Genomic DNA, 24,105 nt, shown 5'->3' with positions numbered 1-24,105 from the left:
GAGAGAGAGAGAGAGAGACAGAGAGAGAGAGAGAGAGAAGGAGAGAGACAGAGAGAGAGACAGAGAGAGAGAGATGTGGAGAGGGAGGGAGAGGGAGGGAGAGAGAGAGAGAGAGAGAGAGAGAGAGAGAGAGAGAGAGAGAGAGAGAGAGAGAGAGAGAGAGAGAGAGAGCGAGAGGGAGGGAGGGAGAGAGAGAGAGAGCGAGAGAGAGAGAGAGAGAGAGAGAGAGAGATGTTGAGAGGGAGAGAGAGAGAGAGAGAGATGTTGAGAGGGAGAGAGAGAGAGAGAGAGAGAGAGAGAGAGGAGAGAGAGAGAGAGAGAGAGAGAGAGAGAGAGAGGGGGGTTGTGGTGGAGAGCTGCCAGCGTCTGTGTGGTCCAGGCGTTCTTGCCTCGAGAAAGCAATCCAGGGCAGGGAAGGGCACACACACACACACACACACACACCGACACAGACACACAAACACAAACAGTCGCGCTGTAAGTTTTAGTCATTAGCTGGACTGAGCCAGGCTCTCTCACTACCTACTCAGGGTAAAGCATGAATCTGTAGCTCTCAGAGATTGTTCAAGCCTAACACCAGAGACGTGTTACACTATAAAGACTATCTCAGGCTCCCCCCTCTCCTTCCTCCTCTCTGATGGTTTGGTTTCATGTTTTAAAGTCTTGGCATTACTTTATAATGGAACCTCATAAGACATTTGTCTGACTTCCTTCTCTCTCTCCTTGTCTCCCTTCTTGTCTCCCTCCTTGTCTCTCTCCTTCTCTCTCTCCTTGTCTCCCTCCTCTCTCTCTGTCTCTGTCTCTCTCTGTCTCTCTCTGTCTCTCTGTCTGTCTCTCTGTCTGTCTCTCTGTCTGTCTCCTCTGCTGGGTGATTTTATTTGTCTGGCTCTTGTTGGATGTGTTGTAAAGACAGTTATGAAAACGGCTTCAGCAGACGTGTGTGTGTGTGTGTGTGTGTGTGTGTGTGTGTGTGTGTGTGTGTGTGTGTGTGTGTGTGTGTGTGTGTGTGTGTGTGTGTGTGTGGGGGGGGGGGGGTTAAGAGTGGACCACCGAACCACTAATATAGTCTCCAGTCTTCCAACACTGACACCAGCCATGTAACACCCTGACCAGAACCAGACCAGTAGCCCATACTCAGAACAGAACCCCAGACTCAGACTAGAACCGAACCCCAGACTCAGACTAGAACAGAACCCCAGACCAGAACAGACCCCCAGACCAAGACCAGAACAGAGCCCCAGACCCAGACTCAGACTAGAACAGAACCCCAGACCCAGACCAGAACAGACCCCCAGACCAAGACCAGAACAGAACCCCAGACCCAGCCCAGAACAGAACCCCAGACCCAGACTAGAACAGAACCCCAGACACAGACTCAGACCAGAACAGAACCCCAGACCCAGACTAGACCAGAACAGAACCCCAGACCCAGACCAAAACAGAACCCCAGACCCAGACTAGAAAAGAACCCCAGACCCAGACTCAGACTAGAAAAGAACCCCAGACCCAGACTAGAACAGAACCCCAGACCCAGAATCAGACTAGTATAGAACCCCAGACCCAGACCAGAACAGAACCCCAGACCGAGATTCAGACTAGAACAGAACCCCAGACTCAGACTAGACCAGAACCTCAGACCCAGACTCAGACCAGAACAGAACCCCGGACCCAGACTAGAACAGAACCTCAGACCCAGACTAGACCAGAACCTCAGACCCAGACTCAGACCAGAACAGAACCCCGGACCCAGACTAGAACAGAACCTCAGACCCAGACTCAGACCAGAACAGAACCCCAGACCCATACTTAAAATCAAATCACATTTTTATTGGTCACATACACATTTTAGCAGATGTAGTGAAATACTTGTGTTCCTAGCTCCAACAGTGCAGTAATATCTAACTAAATGCTTGTGTTCCCAGCTTCAAAAGTGCAGTAATATCTAACTAAATGCTTGTGTTTCCAGCTCCAACAGTGCAGTAATATCTAACTAAATGCTTGTGTTCCCAGCTCCAACAGTGCAGTAATATCTAACTAAATGCTTGTGTTCCTAGCTCCAACAGTGCAGTAGTATCTAACTAAATGCTTGTGTTCCCAGCTCCAACATTAACATCTAACTAAATGCTTGTGTTCCTAGCTCCAACAGTAACATCTAACTAAATGCTTGTGTTCCTAGCTCCAACAGTACAGTAATATCTAACTAAATGGTTGTGTTCCCAACTCCAACAGTAATATCTAACTAAATGCTTGTGTTCCCAGCTCCAACAGTAATATCTAACTAAATGCTTGTGTTCCTAGCTCCAACAGTGCAGTAATATCTAACTAAATGATTGTGTTCCCAGCTCCAACAGTGCAGTAATATCTAACTAAATGCTTGTGTTTCTAGCTCCAACAGTAATATCTAACTAAATGCTTGTGTTCCCAACTCCAACAGTAATATCTAACTAAATGCTTGTGTTCCCAGCTCCAACAGTAATATCTAACTAAATGCTTGTGTTCCTAGCTCCAACAGTGCAGTAATATCTAACTAAATGCTTGTGTTCCCAGCTCCAACAGTGCAGTAATATCTAACTAAATGCTTGTGTTCCCAGCTCCAACAGTAATATCTAACTAAATGCTTGTGTTCCTAGCTCCAACAGTACAGTAATATCTAACTAAATGCTTGTGTTCCCAGCTCCAACAGTAATATCTAACGAAATGCTTGTGTTCCTAGCTCCAACAGTGCAGTAATATCTAACTAAATGCTTGTGTTCCCAGCTCCAACAGTGCAGTAATATCTAACTAAATGCTTGAATTCCCAGCTCCAACAGTAATATCTAACGAAATGCTTGTGTTCCTAGCTCCAACAGTGCAGTAGTATCTAACTAAATGCTTGTGTTCCTAGCTCCAACAGTACAGTAATATCTAACTAAATGCTTGTGTTCCCAGCTCCAACAGTGCAGTAATATCTAACTAAATGCTTGTGTTCCTAGCTCCAACAGTACAGTAATATCTAACTAAATGCTTGTGTTCCCAGCTCCAACAGTGCAGTAATATCTAACTATAGGCTTGTGTTCCCAGCTCCAACAGTACAGTAATATCTAACTAAATGCTTGTGTTCCCAGCTCCAACAGTAATATCTAACTAAATGCTTGTGTTCCCAGCTCCAACAGTGCAGTAATATCTAACTAAATGCTTGTGTTCCCAGCTCCAACAGTACAGTAATATCTAACTAAATGCTTGTGTTCCCAGCTCCAACAGTGCAGTAATATCTAACTAAAGGCTTGTGTTCCCAGCTCCAACAGTGCAGTAGTATCTAACTAAATGCTTGTGTTCCCAGCTCCAACAGTGCAGTAATATCTAACAGTTCACAACAACACACACACTAAAGTAAAAGAATGGAGTTAAGAAATATATAAATATTAGGATGAGTAATGTTGGAGTGGCATTGACTAAAATACAGTAGAGTAGAATACAGTATATACATATGAAATGAGTAAAGCAGTATGTAAACATTATTAAAGTGACCAGTGATTCCATGTCTATGTATAGAGGGCAGCAGCCTTTAAGGTGCAGGGTTGAGTACCCGGGTGGTAGCCGGGTAGTAATGGCTGTTTAACAGTCTGATGGCCTTCAGATAGAAGCTGTTTTTCAGTCTCTCGGTTCCAGCTTTGATGCACCTGTACTGACCTCGCCTTCTGGATGATAGTGGGGTAAACAGGCAGTGGCTCGGGTGGTTAATGTCCTTGATGATCGTTTTGGCCTTCCTGTGACATCGGTGCTGTAGGTGTCCTGGAAGGCAGGTAGTTTGCCTCCAGTGATGCGTTGTGCAGACAGCACCACCCTTTGGAGAGCCTTGTAGTTGAGGGCGGTGCAGTTGCCATACCAGGCGGTGATACAGCCTGACAGGATACTCTCAATTGTGCATCTGTAAAAGTTTGTGAGGGTTTTAGGGGCCAAGCGAAATTTCTTCAGCCTCCTGAGGTTGAAGAGGCCCTGTTGCACCTTCTTCACCACACTGTCTGTGTGGGTGGACCATTTCAGATCGTCAGTGATGTGTACGCCGAGGAACTTGAAGCTTTCCACCTTCTCCACTGTGGTCCTATCGAGGTGGATAGAGCAGCGCTCCGTCTGCTGTTTCCTGAAGTCCACAAATAGATCCTTTGTTTTGTTGACGTTGAGTGAGAGGTTATTTTCCTGGCACCAGTCTCCCAGGGCCCTCACCTCCTCCCTGTAGGTTGTCTCGTCATTGTTGGTAATCAGGCCCACTACTGTTGTCTCGTCTGCAAACTTGATGATTGTTGGAGGCGTGCGTGGCCACCCAGTCATGGGTGAACAGGGAGTACAGGAGGGGGCTGAGAACACACCCTTGTGGGGCCCTTGTGGGGCCCTTGTGTTGAGAATCAGTGAAGTTGAGTTGTTGTTTCCTAACTTCACCACCTGGGGTGGCCAATCAGAAAGTCCAGGACCCAGTTGCACAGGGCGGGGTTCAGACCCTGGGCCTCAAGCTTAATGATGAGCTTGGAGGGCACTATGGTGTTGAATGCTGAGCTATAGTCAATGAACAGCATTCTTTCATAGGTATTCCTCTTGTCCAGATGGGATAGGGCAGTGTGCAGTGTGATGGTGTTTGCATCGTCTGTGGATCTATTGGGGCGGTAAGCAAATGGAAGTGGGTCTAGGGTGACCGGTAAGGTAGAGATGATATGATCCTTGACTAGTCTCTCAAAGCACATCATTATGACAGAAGTGTGTGCTACGGAGCGATAGTCATTTAGTTCAGTTACCTTTGCTTTCTTTGGTACAGGAACAATGGTGGCCTCCTTGAAGTATGTGGGAACAGCAGATTGGGATAGGGAGAGATTGAATATGTCCGTAAACACTCCAGCCAGCTGGTCTGCGCATGCTCTGAGGACGCGCTAAGGATGCCGTCTGGGCCGGCAGCCTTGCGAGGGTTAACACTCTTAAATGTCTTACTCATACCTCACCTCACTCATCAACGCATCCTTGACCGCTGGCTACGTCCCTTCCGTCTTCAAGAGAGCGAGAGTTGCACCCCTTCTGAAAAAACCTACACTCGATCCCTCCGATGTCAACAACTACAGGCCAGTATCCCTTCTTTCATTTCTCTCCAAAACTCCTGAACGCGCCGTGCTTGGCCAGCTCTCTTGCTATCTCTCTCAGAATGACCTTCTTGATCCTAATCAGTCAGGTTTCAAGACTGGGCATTCAACTGAGACTGCTCTTCTCTGTGTCACGGAGGCTCTCCGCACTGCTAAAGCTAACTCTCTCTCCTCTGCTCTCATCCTTCTAGACCTATCTGCTGCCTTTGATACCGTGAACCATCAGATCCTCCTCTCCACCCTCTCCGAGCTGGGCATCTCTGGCACCGCGCACGCTTGGATTGCGTCCTACCTGACAGGTCGCTCCTACCAGGTGGCGTGGCGAGAATCTGTCTCCGCACCACGTGCTCTCACCACTGGTGTCCCCCAGGGCTCTGTTCTTGGCCCACTCCTATTCTCGCTATACACCAAGTCACTTGGCTCTGTCATATCCTCACATGGTCTCTCATATCATTGCTATGCAGATGACACACAATTAATCTTCTCCTTTCCCCCTTCTGACAACCAGGTGGTGAATCGCATCTCTGCATGTCTGGCAGACATATCAGTGTGGATGACGGATCACCACCTCAAGCTGAACCTCGGCAAGACGGAGCTGCTCTTCCTCCCGGGGAAGGACTGCCCGTTCCATGATCTCGCCATCACGGTTGACAACTCCCTTGTGTCCTCCTCCCAGAGTGCTAAGAGCCTTGGCGTGACCCTGGACAACACCCTGTCGTTCTCCACCAACATCAAGGCGGTGACCCGATCCTGTAGGTTCATGCACTACAACATTCGCAGAGTACGACCCTGCCTCACACAGGAAGCGGCGCAGGTCCTAATCCAGGCACTTGTCATCTCCCGTCTGGATTACTGCAACTCGCTGTTGGCTGGGCTCCCTGCCTGTGCCATTAAACCCCTACAACTCATCCAGAACGCCGCAGCCCGTCTGGTGTTCAACCTTCCCAAGTTCTCTCACGTCACCCCGCTCCTCCGCTCTCTCCACTGGCTTCCAGTCGAAGCTCGCATCCGCTACAAGACCATGGTGCTTGCCTACGGAGCTGTGAGGGGAACGGCACCTCCGTACCTTCAGGCTCTGATCAGGCCCTACACCCAAACAAGGGCACTCCGTTCATCCACCTCTGGCCTGCTCGCCTCCCTACCTCTGAGGAAGCACAGTTCCCGCTCAGCCCAGTCAAAACTGTTCGCTGCTCTGGCACCCCAATGGTGGAACAAGCTCCCTCACGACGCCAGGACAGCGGAGTCAATCACCACCTTCCGGAGACACCTGAAACCCCACCTCTTCAAGGAATACCTGGGATAGGATAAGGTAATCCTTCTAACCCCCCCCCTTAAAAGATTTAGATGCACTATTGTAAAGTGGTTGTTCCACTGGATATTATAGGTGAATGCACCAATTTGTAAGTCGCTCTGGATAAGAGCGTCTGCTAAATGACTAAAATGTAAAATGTAAATGTAAATGTCGGAAATTCAACAACATATCCCGAAAGAGCCATGTTTCCATGAAACAGAGTATGTTACAATCCCTGATGTCTCTCTGGAAGGATATCCTCGCCCTGAGCTCGTCTACTTTATTGTCCAGATACTGAACATTAGCGAGTAATATACTCGGAAGCGGTGGTTGGTGTGCACGCCTCCTGAGTCGGACTAGAAGTCCACTCCGAATACCTCTTCTCCACCGGCGGTGTTTTGGAGCAGCCTCTGGAATAAGTTCAATTGCCCTGGGGGGTAAGACTGAAATAACACATTTGCTGGGTTACCCTGTTGTTGGCCACTGTGTTTTCTCTCACCTTAGCTGGGTTACCCTGTTGTTGGCCACTGTGTTTTCTCTCACCTTAGCTGGGTTTTACCCTGTTGTTGAACACTGTGTTTTCTCTCACCTCCTTATCGGCTCTGAACGGACAGCCTTGTTCTAGTGCTCTAAGTATACCATTTATCACTAGGTACTGAGTGTGTACGGTCCATCAGTAGTATGTAACAGTATGTGTGTCTGTCTAACACACACTGTTACACACTGCTGACGGTCCCTACACACTCAGTAACTAGTGATAAATGGTATACTTAGAGCACTAGAACAAGGCTGTCCATTCAGAACTGCCAATGACAGCAAAACACACACACAGTGGCCAACCACAGGGTAACCCAGTGCTGTCACCTCATTAAGCACAATGAGCACAGAGAGAGACACACACACCCAGTTAGCCTCAAGCTAATATCACAGTATCATACAGCCAGTTAGCCTCTAGCTAATATCACAGTATCATACAGCCAGTTAGCCTCTAGCTAATATCACAGTATCATACAGCCAGTTAGCCTCTAGCTAATATCACAGTATCATACAGCCAGTTAGCCTCTAGCTAATATCACAGTACCATACAGCAAGTTATCCTCTAGCTAATATCACAGTATCATACAGCCAGTTAGCCTCTAGCTAATATCACAGTATCATACACCCAGTTAGCCTCTAGCTAATATCACAGTACCATACAGCCAGTTACCCTCTAGCTAATATCACAGTATCATACACCCAGTTAGACTCTAGCTAATATCACAGTATCATACACCCAGTTAGCCTCTAGCTAATATCACAGTATCATACAGCCAGTTAGCCTCAAGCTAATATCACAGTATCATACAGCCAGTTAGCCTCTAGCTAATATCACAGTACCATACAGCCAGTTACCCTCTAGCTAATATCACAGTACCATACAGCCAGTTACCCTCTAGCTAATATCACAGTATCATAAACCCAGTTAGCCTCTAGCTAATATCACAGTATCATACAGCCAGTTAGCCTCTAGCTAATATCACAGTATCATACACCCAGTTAGCCTCAAGCTAATATCACAGTATCATACAGCCAGTTAGCCTCTAGCTAATATCACAGTAACATACAGCCAGTTAGCCTCTAGCTAATATCACAGTATCATACAGCCAGTTAGCCTCTAGCTAATATCACAGTATCATACAGCCAGTTAGCCTCTAGCTAATATCACAGTAACATACAGCCAGTTAGCCTCTAGCTAATATCACAGTATCATACAGCCAGTTAGCCTCTAGCTAATATCACAGTAACATACAGCCAGTTAGCCTCTAGCTAATATCACAGTATCATACAGCCAGTTAGCCTCTAGCTAATATCACAGTATCATACAGCCAGTTAGCCTCTAGCTAATATCACAGTATCATACAGCCAGTTAGCCTCTAGCTAATATCACAGTATCATACAGCCAGTTAGCCTCTAGCTAATATCACAGTACCATACAGCCAGTTAGCCTCTAGCTAATATCACAGTACCATACAGCCAGTTACCCTCTAGCTAATATCACAGTATCATACACCCAGTTAGCCTCTAGCTAATATCACAGTATCATACACCCAGTTAGCCTCTAGCTAATATCACAGTATCATACAGCCAGTTAGCCTCAAGCTAATATCACAGTATCATACAGCCAGTTAGCCTCTAGCTAATATCACAGTAACATACAGCCAGTTAGCCTCTAGCTAATATCACAGTATCATACACCCAGTTAGCCTCTAGCTAATATCACAGTATCATACAGCTAGCTACCACACTGAGCCACATAACCCCAATTACACAGTGGCCCAACAAACCACTCACCATACAGACACAGTCACAGACACAGACAGTTATTACTGACCTCCACACAAACCCAGTTAGACTTTCATTGCTACTACAGTGGTTCATATAGCTAGCTACTGTAGTCTTCTACTGACAGTACAGACAGAGAGAGAGACCTCCCAGCTAGCACATTAGGTTCCTTGGGAATTGTGGGAACAATAGTTTTTGGTTTCACATTGGTTCTGGGAACGAAGCCATACGTTTCCTGACCGGTAAATGTGAAAGTTTTTTAAACGTGAAATTTTGCCTGTTCTTGGTAAATAACTGTTTTATTGCAGGGACATTGTGAGAACGTTTTACTCTGGTTCATGTACTCTGGGAGGTTTTATCAACACTTAAAATGGAAATGATGGGTTATTTTTGGAGTAACTTCCTTAAACGTTCTCTAAATTGTTTCTTTTTATTTCACCTTTATTTAACCAGGTAGGCAAGTGTGACCTGTTTCAATAAAACTTTTAATAACACTCCTACATTATTTTGGGTTAACTTTTTGGAACTCCAAGCCAGACACATTGAAATTAATTTGCTTAGGTATTGCAAACACATATCATTTTTTATTGTGACAAGGCATCAATGAGATTCAAACCTATGCTCTTCTGTTTTCTGTCCATGGAATTAGTCCACTGCACCACCAGGATGGGAAGGCATACAGAGCTAAACATTTTAGTTTGTTCAAACAGACCCCAATTCAAAGGAAACAAGCACTCATTAAGATCATAGCACTTAACCAGATAAAGGAAAGAGAGTTTTGTTGATGCTGAGAACGAAATGTATATTTAAAAAATATATATATATTGGAACGTTCTCTGAACGTTAATAAAGTTTCATTGTGGTTTTTATGGAGCTTATTGATTGTTAATGTGTACAACTACATTTTTTGTTTATAACATTCCCAGAATATTGCCATTAACTGACATAAAAGAGAACCATACATTCTCTAAACGTTCTGAGAACATCGCTTAAGTCACAACATTTTTGAGAACTTTCACAGAACGTAGTAAAAATATGCCATTAAAAAGAACCGCTTGGGAACTTGTGTGAAACGTTATGCTGAAGTACTGAAATTCCCACAAAAGGATGATGTTTCTTAATGTTCTCTGAACTGCTGGAGAACGTTCCCAATATCAAACCAGCTGGAGAACGTTCTCAATATCAAACCAGCTGGAGAATGTTCCCAATGTCAAACCAGCTGGAGAACGTTCCCAATATCAAACCAGCTGGAGAACGTTCCCAATGTCAAACCAGCTGGAGAACGTTCCCAATGTCAAACCAGCTGGAGAACGTTCCCAATGTCAAACCAGCTGGAGAACGTTCCCAATATCAAACCAGCTGGAGAACGTTCCCAATATCAAACCAGCTGGAGAACGTTCCTAGAACATTACCAAAATAGAAATGAAATGCAACATTTAAACTTTTAGAAAACATTGTTTGAAAGTGATGATATAATGAAGACAAAAATGATTTTAGGTTTTTGTCAAGTTCCTTGTGCTGAGGATGTTCCAAAGCCAAGCAACTATCCTGCACCGTCCCCAGAACGTTGTGGAAAGGTTGTATGATAAATAACTATAGGACAACCACACTCTCACCAAGCTCTAGGAAACACATGATGTGCTAGTGTGCGTGTGTATGTGTGTGTGTGTGTGTGTGTGTGTGGTGTGTGTGTGTGTGTGTGTGTGTGTGTGTGTGTGTGTGTGTGTGTGTGTGTGTGTGTGTGATGTGTGTGTGTGTGTGTGTGTGTGTGGGTGTGTGTGTGTGTGTGTGTGTGCGTGTGTATGTGGAACAGACATGGTTCTCATAACTTTATGTGCTAGTGTGTGTGTGTGTGTGTGTGTGTGTGTGTGTGTGTGTGTGGTGTGTGTGTGTGTGTGTGTGTGTGTGTGTGTGTGTGTGTGTGTGTGTGTGCGTGCGTGCGTACGTGTGTATGTGGAACAGACATGGTTCTCAGAACATTACAATGCAATGCTTAATTTAATCAATTAGAATAAGGCTGTAACGTTACACAATGTGGAAAAAGGGAAGGGGTCTGGATACTTTCCGAAGGCATTGTACATGCTAGCAGGGCTAGGTCTGGGAGAAGGAAGAAACACATCCACTCAGAATGAGTGTTCTCTTCAAGTTACACTCCTGTAGAAGTCATGTGACTTCCTGTAGAAGTCATGTGACTTCCTGTAGAATATACAGTATTTGCATTGATTTAACAACCCTAACCCGAACATTAATAGAATACAGATTTCAGTAGGGAACATTTTGCTCCCAATAGCCTCTTGCTCATGTATAAGATCTTTAGCCAGTTTGAAAACTGCCAGTGCATTCAGTAATGTCAACCCACCAACCGACAGACCACTTTAACTACAACAGCATTTTTCAGTGAAGTCAACTCAACTCAACAACAGAAAAATGGTCAACTCAACAAATGTATAAAATGTATTTGACTTGATAAAACGAGTCATTTTGACTGAATCTTAATATATGTTTTGCGGGGGTGATGTTCCATCTGTGGATGGTCTAGATTGTCATACTATCAACACACTAGCTGTTGATAAGCAAATGCTTGCTGAGGTTAAGTTGAAGGTTAGGTTTAGAATAAAGGCTAAGGGTTAAGGTTAGGGTTAGGGCTAGGATTATGGTTAGGGTTAGGTTTAGAATAAAGGCTAAGGGTTAAGGTTAGGGTTAGGGCTAGGATTATGGTTAGGGTTAAGTTTAGAATAAAGGCTAAGGGTTAAGGTTAGGGTTAGGGCTAGGATTAGGATTAGGGTTAGTTTAGAATAAAGGCTAAGGGTTAAGGTTAGGGTTAGGGCTAGGATTATGGTTAGGGTTAAGTTTAGAATAAAGGCTAAGGGTTAAGATTAGGGTTAGGGCTGGGATTAGGGTTAGGGCTTAGTTTAGAATAAAGGCTAAGGGTAAAGGTTAGGGTTAGGGCTAGGATTAGGGTTAGGGTTAGGGTTAGGTTTAGGTTTAGAATAAAGGCTAAGGGTTAAGATTAGGGTTAGGGCTAAGATTAGGGTTAGGGTTGAGTTTAGAATAAAGGCTAAGGGTTAAGGTTAGGGTTAGGGCTAGGATTAGGGTTAGGATTAGGATTAGGGTTAAATTTAGAATAAAGGATAAGGGTTAAGGTTAGGGTTAGAGGTTGGGTTAGTAGATAGTTAGTTGACATGTTACTGATAGTCTATCCCCTTACCTCCCTATACTTCCCTTTACCTCCCTCCCTATACGTCCCCTTACCTCCCTATACTTCCCTTTACCTCCCTCCCTATACTTCCCCTTACCTCCCTCCCTATACTTCCCCTTACCTCCCTCCCTATACTTCCCCTTACCTCCCTATACTTCCCCTTACCTCCCTCCCTATACTTCCCCTTACCTCCCTCCCTATACTTCCCCTTACCTCCCTCCCTATACTTCCCCTTACCTCCCTATACATCCCCTTACCTCCCTATACTTCCCTTTACCTCCCTCCCTATACTTCCCTTTACCTCCCTCCCTATACTTCCCCTTACCTCCCTCCCTATACTTCCCTTTACCTCCCTCCCTATACGTCCCCTTACCTCCCTCCCTATACGTCCCCTTACCTCCCTATACGTCCCCTTACCTCCCTATACTTCCCTTTACCTCCCTTTCTATACTTCCCTTTACCTCCCTCCCTATACTTCCCCTTACCTCCCTCCCTATACTTCCCCTTACCTCCCTCCCTATACTTCCCTTTACCTCCCTCCCTATATTTCCCCTTACCTCCCTCCCTATACTTCCCTTTACCTCCCTCCCTATACTTCCCCTTACCTCCCTCCCTATACTTCCCCTTACCTCCCTCCCTATACGTCCCCTTTACCTCCCTCCCTATACTTCCCCACACGTCCCTCCCTATGCTTCCCCTTACCTCCCTCCCTATACTTCCCTTTACCTCCCTCCCTATACTTCCCTTTACCTCCCTCCCTATACTTCCCCTTACCTCCCTCCCTCTACTTCCCCACACGTCCCTCCCTATACTTCCCCATACCTCCCTCCCTATACTTCCCTTTACCTCCCTCCCTATACTTCCCCTTACCTCCCTCCCTCCTCCATCTCTCCGTAGCCCAGTGTGTGAAGGGCCTCTTAATTACGACTTACTAAGACTGGGCAATGGAGCGAGGAAGGGAGGGGTAGAGGGGAGATGGGGAAAGTTTTTGTTGTGATGTGATGTGATAGTGTTCATTGAGACGCCAGAGTTGAGAATAATGTTTTTATGAATAGAGAGAAGAGGAGAGCGAGGGAGGAAAAACAAGGGAGGAGAGAACAGCTGCCTGCCAGACCAGTTGGCACTAGATGGAAATAGTCCGTTTTTTTTCCTCTTCAGTTGTTTTTATAAGCACCATTAAACAGAGCTAAGTCTAGCACTCTGCTACCCCGTATACCTCTACACACACACACACACACACACACACACACACACACACCGTTTTAGAATTATTTCGAAATTCAGTCCAACAACACATGATGAGGTGTGTGTGTATGCATGCGTGCGTGTGTGTGTGTGTGTGTGTGTACTCACTCCGTGGTTCACGGGGTCCATCCACGGTGACTTTAATGGCTCGATGGTACGTTGCTACTTGAGGAGGGTTGGTGAACACGGTGATGGTCAGCGTGAAGCTCTTTCCTGTGGGAACATCATCAGACACACTGAGTCAGAGGACAATTCATTACCTAAAGGCCTGCATTCAATACCTCCTTCCTTCTTATCTTTCTTTCTTTCTTTCTTTCTTTCTTTCTTTCTTTCTTTCTTTCTTTCTTTCTTTCTTTCGTTCTTTCCTTGCTTCCTTCCTTCCTTCCTCACTTGCTTCCTTCCTTCCTCACTTTCTTCCTTCCGTCCTTCCTTTCCTTCCTTTCCTTCCTTTCTCTACTCGTTGGATTCAACAGTAAAGACATGACCCCCTCAATTTCCTATCCTGTCATCCCTGTTTGAACAGTGAAGATCTGTCCATATAGTCTCCTGACCTGGTCTGTTTGAACAGTGAAGGTCTGTCCATATAGTCTCCTGACCTGGTCTGTTTGAACAGTGAAGGTCTGTCCATATAGTCTCCTGACCTGGTCTGTTTGAACAGTGAAGGTCTGTCCATATAGCCTCCTGACCTGGTCTGTCTGAACAGTGAAGGTCTGTCCATATAGCCTCCTGACCTGGTCTGTCTGAACAGTGAAGGTCTGTTCATATAGTCTCCTGACCTGGTCTGTTTGAACAGTGAAGGTCTGTTCATATAGGGGGTGTCTGTATCATTTGATTTACACAACATGCCTACCACTTTGAAGATGTAAAATATTTTTTATTGTGAAACAAACAACAAAAAACTGAAAACTTGAGTGTGCATAACTATTCAACCCCCCAAAAGTCAATACTTTGTAGAGGCACCTTTTGCAGCAATTACAGCTGCATGTTTCTTGGTGTATGTCTCTATAAGCTTGGCACATATAGCCACTGGGATTTTTGCCCATTCTTCAAGGCAAAACTGCTCCAGCTCCTTCAAGTTGGATGGATTCCGCTGGAGTACAGCAATATAAGTCATACCAAAGATTTTCAATTGGATTGAGGTCTGGGCTTTGACTAGGCCATTCCAAGACATTTAAATGTTCCCCCCTAAACCACTTGAGTGTTGCTTTAGCAGTATGCTTAGGGTCATTGTCCTGGTGGAAGGTGAACCTCCGTCCCAGTCTCAAATCTCTGGAAGGCTGAAACAGGTTTCCCTCAAGAATTTCCCTGTATTTAGCACCATCCATCATTCCTTTAATTCTAACCAGTTTCCCAGTCCCTGCCAATGAAAAACATCCCCACCGCATTATGCTGCCACCACCATGCTTCACTGTGGGGATGGTGTTCTCAGGGTGATGAGAGGTGTTGGGTTTGTGCCAGACATAACATTTTCCTTGATGGGCAAAAAGCTCAATTTTAGTCTCATCTGACCAGAGTACATTCTTCCATATTTTTGGGGAGTCTCCCACATGCTTTTTGGCGAACACCAAACGTGTTTGCTTATTTTTTTCTTTAAGCAATGGCTTTTTTTCTGGCCCGTCTTCCGTAAAGCCCAGCTCTGTGGCGTATACAGCTTAAAGTAGTCCTATGGACAGACACTCCAATCTCCTCTGTGGATCTTTGCAGCTCCTTCAGGGTTATCTTTGGTCTCTTTGTTGCCTTTCTGATTAATGCCCTCCTTACCTGGTCTGTGTGTTTTGGTGGGCGGCCCTCTCTTTGCAGGTTTGTTGTGGAGCCAGATTCTTTCAATTGTTCACCGGACGTGCTACCTGTCCCAGACCTGCTGTTTTCAACTCTCTAGAGACAGCAGGAGCGGTAGAGATACTCTCAATGATCAGCTATGAAAAGCCAACTGACATTTACTCTTGAGGTGCTGACTTGTTGCACCCTCGACAACTACTGTGATTATCATTATTTGACCATGCTGGTCATTTATGAACATTTGAACATCTTGGCCATGTTCTGTTATAATCTCCACCCGACACAGCCAGAAGAGGACTGGCCACCCCTCATAGCCTGGTTCCTCTCTAGGTTTCTTCCTAGGTTTTGGCCTTTCTAGGGAGTTTTTCCTAGCCACCGTGCTTCTACACCTGTATTACTTGCTGTTTGGTGTTTTAGGCTGGGTTTCTGTACAGCACTTCGAAATATCAGCTGATGTAAGAAGGGCTATATAAATACATTTGATTTGATTTGATTACAGTTTTTTCCAACTGCTTACACACAAAATCTTTTCATGTCACCCGATTTTTGAAACCTCTCACTGAAAGTGGAAAACTACACACCAAATATCCAACACCAGAAGCTATTTCTCAGCCTTTGACTCAGTTGTCAATTGCATAAAACACTTTTTTCAAAGCACTACACACAATTCTCTACCTAAAACACAAAAATCTAACAGGAAGTGACTTGCTTTCCTTTAGCACTGGTGACTGCCCCCCCCACCAATTCCTGGACTGCCCCCCCCCCCCCCTACCAATTCCTGGACTGCCCCCCCCCCTACCAATTCCTGGACTGCCCCCCCCCCCCCCCCCCCCCCGGGACCCCACACACACAATCGTGTTCTTTACTGTATTCTAAAGAATATACTTTTGGTTTACATATGTTTATAGTTTTGTTGTATGCTACTGTATACAACAGTAATGTTTGGCCTAATAAATATTTTCTGTTTCTACATTGCATTGGTGTTTACAGTGTACTTGTTACCCCTCTCAGCAGATTACTTTCACTGTAGAACATTGTATTGAAATGTAGATATAAGCCTATGAAAGACCAAAGAGCTTTAGATTTAGAACAACAGTGTTTACATGGTATATCCACAAATGTACTATTATGAAAGCAGTGTTTGCCATTTGATGCAAATGCTTCATTCTGACATGTGTTTATGGCATTTTGAATGCAGTGTTACATTTTGAAGGAAATGTGAGGCATTTTGCATTTTGTGTGTGCAGTTTTGGGAATTGTGTGTAGAGTTTTGCAAAAAAAGAAGACAGTTTTGAAAACGTGTGAAAGCAGTTGGAAAAAACTGTAATAATGGATTTAATGGTGCTCCGTGGGATGTTCAAAGTTTCTGATATTTTTTTATAACCCAACCCTGATCTGTACTTCTCCACAACTTTATCCCTGACCTGTTTGGAGAGCTCCTTAGTCCTCATGGTGCTGCTTGCTTGGTGGTGCCCCTTGCTTAGTGGTGTTGCTGACTCTGGGACCTTTCAGAACAGCTGTATATATACTGAGATCATGTGACACTTAGAATGCACACAGGTGGACTTTATTTAACTAATTATGTGACTTCTGAAGGTAATTGGTTGCACCAGATCTTATTTAGGGGCTTCATAGCAAAGGGGGTGAATACATATGCACGCACCACTTTTCCGTTGTATATATTTTCAGAATTTTTTTAAACAAGTAATTTTTTGAATTTCACTTCACCAATTTGGACTATTGTATGTATGTCCATTACATGAAATCGAAAATAAAAATCAATTTAAATTACAAGGGGGATGAATACTTTTGCAAGGCACTGTACATTTCAATGAAACACGGTGAAGCCCCAAAAGTAGCCATCTGGTCTGTTTGAACAGTGAAGGTCTGTCCATCTGACCTGTTTGAACAGTGAAGGTCTGTCCATCTGACCTGTTTGAACAGTGAAGGTCTGTCCATCTGACCTTTTTGAACAGTGAAGATCTGTCCATCTGACCTGTTGAACAGTGAAGGTCTGTCCATCTGACCTGTTGAACAGTGAAGGTCTGTCCATATGACCTCTTGTCTGTCAGTGTACATTTGCGTGGGCCGAGACGGGGTAAGGTATTTTAATAGTAATTTCCTCTACAGATAATCCAAGCAGTTGCTGCTAAGCCTAGCGTGTGTGTGTGTGTGTGTGTGTGTGTGTGTGTGTGTGTGTGTGTGTGTGTGTGTGTGTGTGTGTGTGTGTGTGTGTGTGTGTGTGTGTGTGTGTGTGTGTTATGATTCAGAGCGGAGCTGCCGACTCAGCACAAACATTAACGGCAGAGGTATGTGGACGCGTCATGTAACCATGGCTACCCACAGGAAAAAGGAAGTGGGAGGGGTGTTGCTGTGGTGAACAGCTGGTGGTGCGGTCCACGTGTCAGACAGACAGACAGAGACAGAGAGACACAGACAGAGAGACAGTGACAGAGACAGAGAAAAACCGACAGAGAGACAGAGAGAGACAGAGACAGAGAGACACCGACAGAGAGACACCGACAGAGAGACAGAGAGACAGAGAGACACCGACAAAGTGACAGAGACAGAGACACCAACAGAGAGACAGAGAGAGACAGAGAGACAGAGAGAGACAGAGAGAGATGGAGAGAGACAGAGAGACAGAGAGACAGAGAGACAGAGAGACAGAGAGAGATGGAGAGAGATGGAGAGAGACAGAGAGACAGAGAGAGACAGAGAGAGATGGAGAGAGATGGAGAGAGACAGAGACAGAGAGACAGACACTGACAGAGAGACACTGACAGAGAGACACTGACAGAGACAGAGAGACAGAGAGACAGAGAGACAGACAGAGAGACAGAGAGACAGAGAGACAGAGAGACAGACAGACAGACAGACAGACATTTTTATTTATTTAAATGAGCTGCTGATTGTTGCTGAAGTTTTTTGGGATGCTGTTACAGTAGAAAGATTTCCTTTGTACTGAAATAAAAACATAGCTGAAAAGAGCTGAAAAATCTCTGAAAATCCGGCACTGCTTCACAGAAGAGGCATTTGAACAACGTTTTTACTTTTTAAGCAAAATTATTTTTTTGGACAGAAATGCCTTCTGGAACATGTAAACTTTCATATGCCTTAGTAATATGCCATCTGGGCTCTGTTTGTTTTGTTTTGGAAAGTTTGTTGTTTTGGAAGGTTTTTAAAGTCTATTGAAAAAGTTTGCTTATTAGCTAACTACCAGTTGAGTTTGTATCCCACAACGCAGTTGGCATACGTTACTGGGACCGCTACTATCTGTCCAGTGGTCCTGCGGACCAAGGCCGGGTCTGTGGAGCTTTTTGGCATAGCAACTAGCCTAGCTGCTAGCTAGCTGCCTATCATGCTAGCAGGGTTTTCTTGAGAGCTAGAACGCAGCCTGGGATGCATTTAGCCATTGTCTAGATCCCTGCTGTTTATTGTTGTTTTCAATCTTCCCTGTGACCTGCCCTGTCTGGAACGGAGAGGAATAACAGCGTAAAATATGTTTCTACCATAACAAAGACCAAAGCCGGTGGGAGTACCATTGAGGACAGTGGTATCTCTCTATCACACGTGAAGGATCTTTTTAAACTAATAAAAATAAGTTCTACAACAACAAGAACATAGCTTCAAGTGTTTTATCCAATTACTGGTGGAGTCAACTAATAAATGAATGGACAACCTGACCAGAGAGGTCCAGGACCTGAAGAACAGTTTGTTTCTCCCAGAGTCTATCCCAGGAAAGGGGCTGGAAATAGCCCATATTAATACACATTGCATTCTGAAAGTATTCAGACCACTTGACTTTTTCCACATTTTGTTACATTACAGCCTGGATTAAATGAATCATTTTACTCATCAATCTACAAACAATACCCCATAATGACATCACAATACCCCATAATGACAAAGCAAAAACAGATTTTCAGCAATGTTTTCAAATGTATATAAAAAAAAAATGAAATACCTTATTTACTTAAGTATTCAGACCCTTTGCTATGAGACTCGAAATTGAGCTCAGGTGCATCCTGTTTCCATTGATCATCCTTAAGATGTTTCTACAACTAGATTGGAGTCCACCTGTGGTAAATTCAATTGATTGGACATGATTTGGAAAGGCACACACCTGTCTATATAAGGTCCCACAGTTGACAGTGCATGTCAGGTCAAAAACCAAGCCATGAGGTCGAAGGAATTGTCCGTAGAGCTCTGAGACAGGATTGTGTCGAGGTACAGATCTGGGGAAGGGTACAAAAACATTTCTGAAGCATTGAAGGACTCCAAGAACACAGTGGCCTCCATCATTCTTAAATGGAAGAAGTTTAGAACCACCTGGAAAAACTGAGCAATCGGGGGAGAAGGACCTTGGTCAGGGAGGTGACCAAGAACCTGATGGTCACTCTGACAGAGCTCTAGAGTTCCTCTGTGGAGATGGGAGAAACTTCCAGAAGGACAACCATCTCTGCAGAACTCCACCAATCAGGCCTTTATGGTAGAGTGGCCAGACGGAAGCCACTCCTCAGTAAAAGGCACACGACAGCCCTCTTGGATTTTGCCAAAAGGAACCTAAAGACTCTCAGACCATGAGAAACAAGATTTTCTGGTCTGATGAAACCAAGATTGAACTCTTTGGCCTGAACGCCAAGTGTCACGTCTGGAGGAAACCTGGCACCATCCCTACAGTGAAGCATGGGGGTGGCAGCATCATGCTGTGGGGATGTTTTTCAGCGGCAGGGACTGGGAGACTAGTCCGGATCGAGGGAAAGAGGAACGGAGCAAAGTACAGAGGGATACTTGATGAAAACCTGCTCCAGAGTGCTCAGGAACCTCAGACTGGGGCGAAGGTTCACCTTCCAACTGGACAACGACCTGCAAACAGCCAAGACAACGCAGGAGTGGCTTCGGGACAAGTTTCTGAATGTCCTTGAGTGGCCCAGCCAGAGCCTGGACTTGAACCCGATCTAACATCTCTGGAGAGACCTGAAAATAGCTGTACGACAACGCTCCCCATCTAACCTGACAGAGCTTGAGAGGATCTGCAGAAAAGATTGGGACAAACTCCCCAAATACAGTTGTGCCAAGCTTGTAGCATCATAGCCCAGAAGTCTCAAGGCTGTAATTGCTGCCAAAGGTGCTTCAACAAAGTACAGAGTAAAGGGTCTGAATACTTATGTAAATGTAATATTTCAATTTTTTATTTTTTATAAATTTGCAAAAACTTCTAAAAACCTGTATTTCTTTGTCATTGTGGGGAATTTTGTGTAGATTGATGTGAGTTATATATTTTTTGTATCCATTTCGGAATAAGGCTGTAATGTAACAAAAATGTGGAAATAGTCAAGGGGTCTGAATACTTTCTGAATGCTCTGTATATAATACAATATATAGTACAATGAAAAATACAATATGATAAAATAATGTATGTTGCCTTAAAAATAAGGTTAATGAAATCAATAACTTGCTAACGTCAGATAACATTCATATATTAGCCATTTCTGAGACTCACTTAGTCTTTGTGAAAATTTAATGACACAGCTGTAGCAATACAAGGATATAAGATCTATAGAAGAGACAGGAATGCTTATGGGGGAGGTGTTGCTGTACAGTCATGGCCAAAAGTTTTGAGAATGACACAAATTAATTAATTAAATTTCACAAAGTTTGCTGCTTCAGGGTCTTTAGATATTTTCGTCACATGTTACTATGCAATACTGAAGTACAATTACAAGCATTTTATAAGTGTCAAAGGCTTTTATTGACAATTACATGAAGTTGATGCATAGAGTCAATATTTGGAGTGTTGACCCTTCTTTTTCAAGACCTCTGCAATCTGCCCTGGCATGCTGTCAATTCACTTCTGGGCCACATCCTGACTGATGGCAGCTCATTCTTGCATAATCAATGCTTGGAGTTTGTCAGAATTTGTGGGTTTTTGTTTGTCCACCCGCCTCTTGAGGATTGACCACAAGTTCTCAATGGGATTAAGGTCTGGCGAGTTTCATGGCCATGGACCCAAAATATCGATGTTTTGTTCCTCGAGCCACTTGGTTATCACTTTTGCCTTATGGCAAGGTGCTCCATCATGCTGGAAAAGGCATTGTTTGTCACCAAACTGTTCCTGGATGGTTGGGAGAAGTTGCTCTCGGAGGATGTGTTGGTACCATTCTTTATTCATGGCTGTGTTCTTAGGCAAAATTGTGAGTGAGCCCACTCCCTTGGCTGAGAAGCAACCTCACACATGAATGGTCTCAGGATGCTTTACTGTTGGCATGACACAGGACTGATGGTAGCGCTCACCTTGTCTTCTCCGGACAAGCTTTTTTCCGGATGCCCCAAACAATCGGAAAGGGGATTCATCAGAGAAAATGACTTTATCCCAGTCCTCAGCTGTCCAATCCTTGTACCTTTCGCACAATATCAGTCTGTCCCTGATGTTTTTCCTGGAGAGAAGTGGCTTCTTTGCTGCCCTTCTTGACACCAGGCCATCCTCCAAAAGTCTTCGCCTCACTGTGCGTGCAGATGCACTCACACCTGCCTGCTGCCATTCCTGAGCAAGCTCTGTACTGGTGGTGCCCCGATCCCGCAGCTGAATCAACTTTGGAAGACGGTCCTGGCGCTTGCTGGACTTTTTTGGGCACCTTGAAGCCTTCTTCAGAACAATTGAACCGCTCTCCTTGAAGTTCTTGATGAGCCGATAAATGGTTGATTTAGGTGCAATCTTACTGGCAGCAATATCCTTGACTGTGAAGCCGTTTTTCTGCGAAGCAATGATGACGGCACGTGTTTCCTTGCAGGTAACCATGGTTGACTGAGGAAGAACAATGATTCTAAGCACCACCCTCCTTTTGAAGCTTCCAGTCTGTTATTCGAACTCAATCAGCATGACAGAGTGATCTCCAGCCTTGTCCTCGTCAACACTCACACCTGTGTTAACGAGAGAATCACTGACATGATGTCAGCTGGTCCTTTTGTGGCAGGGCTGAAAAGCAGTGGAAATGTTTTGGGGGGATTCAGTTCATTTGCATGGCAAAGAGGGACTTTGCAATTAATTGCAATTCATCTGATCACTCTTCATAACATTCTGGAGTATATGCAAATTGCCATCATACAAACTGAGGCAGCAGACTAAGTGAAAATTAATATTTGTGTCATTCTCAAAACCTTTGGCCACGACTATATATAATCAGAATCATATCCATGTAATGCTTAGAGAAGATCTCATGTCAAGTGTTATTGAAGTGTTGTGGTTGTAGGTTCACTTGGCACATCTAAAGCCTTTTCCTTTGGGGTGTTGCTATAGTCAAATAAAAAGCATGAGCTGGCACACACCCTGAGAAATGATTTAGTGTCGAGGTGGTGACTAACGACAAATAAACTGTAAGCTGTATAAATATACAGTCGAACACTCCATATATACACTCAATATATACACTCTACACTGTATATTCACTCTATATATACACTCTATATATTCACTCTATATATACACTCTATACTGTATATACACTCCATATATACACTCTATATATACACTCTATATATACACTCTATATATACACTCCATATATACACTCCATACATACACTCTATATATAGACTCTATATATACACTCCATACATACACTCTATATATACACTCTATATATACACTCCATATATACACTCTATATATACACTCTATATATACACTCTATACTCTATATACATTATATATATACACTCTATATACTCTATACTGTATATACATTATATATATACACTCTATATATACACTCTATATATGCACTCTATATATACACTCTATATATACACTATATATACACTCCATATATACACTCTATATATACACTCTATACTGTATATACACTCTATATATACTCTATATATACACTCTATACTGTATATACACTCTATATATTCACTCTATACTGTATATACACTCTATATATATACACTCCATATATACACTCCATATATACACTCTATACTGTATATACACTCTATATACACTCTATATATACACTCTATACTGTATATACACTCTATATATTCACTCTATACTGTATATACACTCTATATATACACTCTATACTGTATATACATTATATATATACACACTCTATATACTCTATACTGTATATACATTATATATATACACTCTATATATACACTCTATATATGCACTCTAGATATACACTCCATATATACACTCTATATATACACTCTATATATACTCTCTATATATACACTCTATGTATAACACTCTATATATACACTCTATATACACACTCTATATATACACTCCCAGTAATTAATTGGATAAAACACCAATGTTTGGGCATCAATGTGCCTTCTTCAGGGGAATGTTGGTGTGTTAAATTACTGGGAGTTGATATATAGAGTACAACTCTTTATTTATCTCTATAGCTTTGGGGTCTTGCTATAGGCCTCCAAGTGCTGAGAGTCAGTATCTAAATAATGTGTGTGAAATGCTTGATAGTGTATGTGATGTAAACAGAGAGGTCTACTTTCTTGGGGACCTGCATATTGACTGGTTTTCATCAAGCTGTCTGCTCAAGAGGAAGCTTCTCACTGTAACCAGTGCCTGTAATCTGGTTCAGGTTATTAAAACATGTCTGGGCTAGGGGGCAGTATTTTCACGGCCGGATAAAAAACGTACCAGATTTAAACTGGTTACTACTCTTGCCCAGAAACGAGAATATGCATATTATTAGTAGATTTGGATAGAAAACACTCTGACGTTTCTAAAACTGTTTGAATGGTGTCTGTGAGTATAACAGAACTCATATGGCAGGCAAAAAACCTGAGAAGATTCCAAGTAGGAAGTGGCCTGTCTGCGATTTTGTAGTTCTCCTTTTGCTTGTCTATCGAAACTACAGTATCCATGGGGTTATGTTGCACTTTCTAAGGCTTCCATTGGCTCTCTAAAGCCGCCAGAAAGCAGATTGGGGCGTCTCCTGTCTCTGGGCAAAGTATAGTAACTCAGTTTGTCAGTGGTCTGCCTGAGGACAAAGGGAATGGATATGCGCATTCACGAGACCTCGCCATTTTTTCTCTTCCTTTTTGAATGAATACAGCATTGTCCAGTTGGAATATTATAGCTATTTTATGAGAAAAATACCATAAAAATTGATTTTAAACAGCGT

General features: G+C 43.7%; 1 protein-coding gene across 1 annotated transcript in view; it reads right to left on the bottom strand.

Moving 5' to 3' along the window:
* The window catches only part of LOC100286411 (runt-related transcription factor 2), an 83,873-nt gene that overhangs the window by 39,094 nt on the left and 20,674 nt on the right, over window positions 1-24,105 (bottom strand). Inside the window, exon 3 of the mRNA XM_045695491.2 lies at window positions 13,268-13,372. Coding sequence (XP_045551447.2) covers window positions 13,268-13,372 — 105 coding nt within the window. The remainder of the gene's footprint in view (window positions 1-13,267; window positions 13,373-24,105) is intronic.

Source organism: Salmo salar, chromosome 15 (assembly GCF_965601325.2).
Source record: "Salmo salar chromosome 15, fSalSal1, whole genome shotgun sequence".
Lineage (NCBI taxonomy): Eukaryota > Metazoa > Chordata > Actinopteri > Salmoniformes > Salmonidae > Salmo > Salmo salar.
This window is presented reverse-complemented; position numbering and strand designations above follow the sequence as displayed.